Source organism: Pristiophorus japonicus, chromosome 20 (genome assembly GCF_044704955.1).
Source record: "Pristiophorus japonicus isolate sPriJap1 chromosome 20, sPriJap1.hap1, whole genome shotgun sequence".
Taxonomy (NCBI): Eukaryota; Metazoa; Chordata; class Chondrichthyes; family Pristiophoridae; genus Pristiophorus; species Pristiophorus japonicus.
The window spans coordinates 69,913,136-69,914,959 of NC_091996.1; the positions used below are offsets into that span (position 1 = coordinate 69,913,136).

General features: G+C 65.7%; 1 protein-coding gene across 1 annotated transcript in view; it reads left to right on the forward strand.

Annotated features, from left to right (window-relative positions):
* Positions 1-312: 312 nt before the first annotated feature.
* Positions 313-1,824, forward strand: part of ppil3 (peptidylprolyl isomerase (cyclophilin)-like 3) — a 21,023-nt gene continuing 19,511 nt past the window's right edge. Inside the window, exon 1 of the mRNA XM_070863459.1 lies at positions 313-363. Within this exon, the coding sequence (XP_070719560.1) occupies positions 361-363 (3 nt within the window). The 5' untranslated portion in view covers positions 313-360. The remainder of the gene's footprint in view (positions 364-1,824) is intronic.

Genomic DNA, 1,824 nt, shown 5'->3' on the forward strand with positions numbered 1-1,824 from the left:
TAAAGCGAGGCTCCGTCTGCTCCCTCGGGTGTAGTAGATCCCAGGACAATATTCGGACGATCAGGGGCATTACCCCCGATTTCCCGGCCAATATTTATCCCTCAACCAACATCACAATAAGAAACAGATTATCTGCCGCGTGTCTGTCTCAGTGCTGCCTGAGGGACCTTGCTGTGCACAGGTGGCTTACCGCGGTGAGGGGATTGGGGAAGCGGGTCCTGTGAACACTGTGCAGGAGCCCCGCAATAAATCAAACTGGGGAGGGCGGAAATGGTTCCGGGCGGAGGGTTGTTGGAAAGGACCGGAAGTGAGTCCAGCCGGAGTGGTGTTGGAAGGACCGGAAGTTGTGGTGGGAGAGCCATGGTGAGTGAGTGAGCGAGAGACAGGCGTCGGTATTATTGGATGGGGCGGCCCGTTGTCCCCGGTGACGGTTTAATTACTTGTCCCGAACACAGCAGCGAGTCAGAGCTCCTGCCGCGACCTTCCTCTCACCCCGCGCCCCACTTCCTCGTCTCCCCCCCCCCTCCCCCCTCACTCCTCCCTCCTCCCTCTCAATCCCCCCTCCCTCCCTCATCCCCCCTCATCATCTCCCTCCCTCATCCCCCCTCCCTCCCTCCCACATCCCCCCCCTCCTCATCTCCCACCCTCCCTCCCTCATCATCCCCCTCCTCCCTCCCTCCCCCTCCTCCATCTCCCCCCCTCCTCCATCTCCACCCCCTCCATCTCCACCCCCTCCCTCCTTCATCTCCCCCCCTCCCTCCTTCATCTCCCCCCCTCCCTCCTTCATCTCCCCCCACTCCATCATCTCCCCCCCTCCATCATCTCCCCCTCCCTCATCTCCCCCCTCCCTCATCTCCCCCCTCCCTCATCTCCCACGTCCCTCCCCCCTCATCTCCCCCTCCCTCATCTCCCCCCTCCCTCATCTCCCCCCTCCCTCATCTCGCCCCTCCCTCATCCCCCCCTCCCTCCCTCATCCCTCCCTCCCTCATCCCCCCCTCCCTCCCTCCCCCCCCTCCCTCCCTCCCTCCCACATCCCCCCCCTCCCTCCCTCATTCCCCCCTCCCTCCCTCCCTCATCCCCCCTCCCTCCCTCATCCACCCCTCCCTCCCTCCCTCATCCCCCCTCCCTCCCTCCCTCATCCCCCCCCTCCCTCATCCCCCCTCCCTCCCTCATCCCCTCCTCCCTCCCTCATCCCCTCCTCCCTCCCTCATCCCCTCCTCCCTCCCTCCCTCATCCCCTCCTCCCTCCCTCCCTCATCCCCTCCTCCCTCCCTCCCTCATCCCCTCCTCCCTCCCTCCCTCATCCCCTCCTCCCTCCTTCCCTCATCCCCTCCTCCCTCCTTCCCTCATCCCTCCCTCCCTCATCTCCCCCCCTCCCTCCCTCATCTCCCCCCCTCCCTCCCTCATCTCCCCCCCTCCCTCCCTCATCTCCCCCCTCCCTCCCTCATCTCCCCCCCTCCCTCCCTCATCTCCCCCCCTCATCTCCCTCCCTCATCTCCCTCCCTCATCTCCCCCCTCCCTCCCTCATCTCCCTCCCTCATCTCCCTCCCTCATCTCCCTCCCTCATCTCCCCCCTCCCTCATCTCCCCCCTCCCTCATCTCCCCCTCCCTCATCTCCCCCCTCCCTCTCTCATCTCCCCCCCTCCCTCCCTCATCTCCCCCCCTCCCTCCCTCATCTCCCCCCCTCCCTCCCTCATCTCCCCCCTCCCTCCCTCATCTCCTCCCCCTCCCTCCCTCATCTCCTCCCCCTCCCTCATCTCCTCCCCCTCCCTCATCTCCTCCCCCCCTCATCTCCCCCTCCCTCATCTCCCCCTCCCTCATCTTC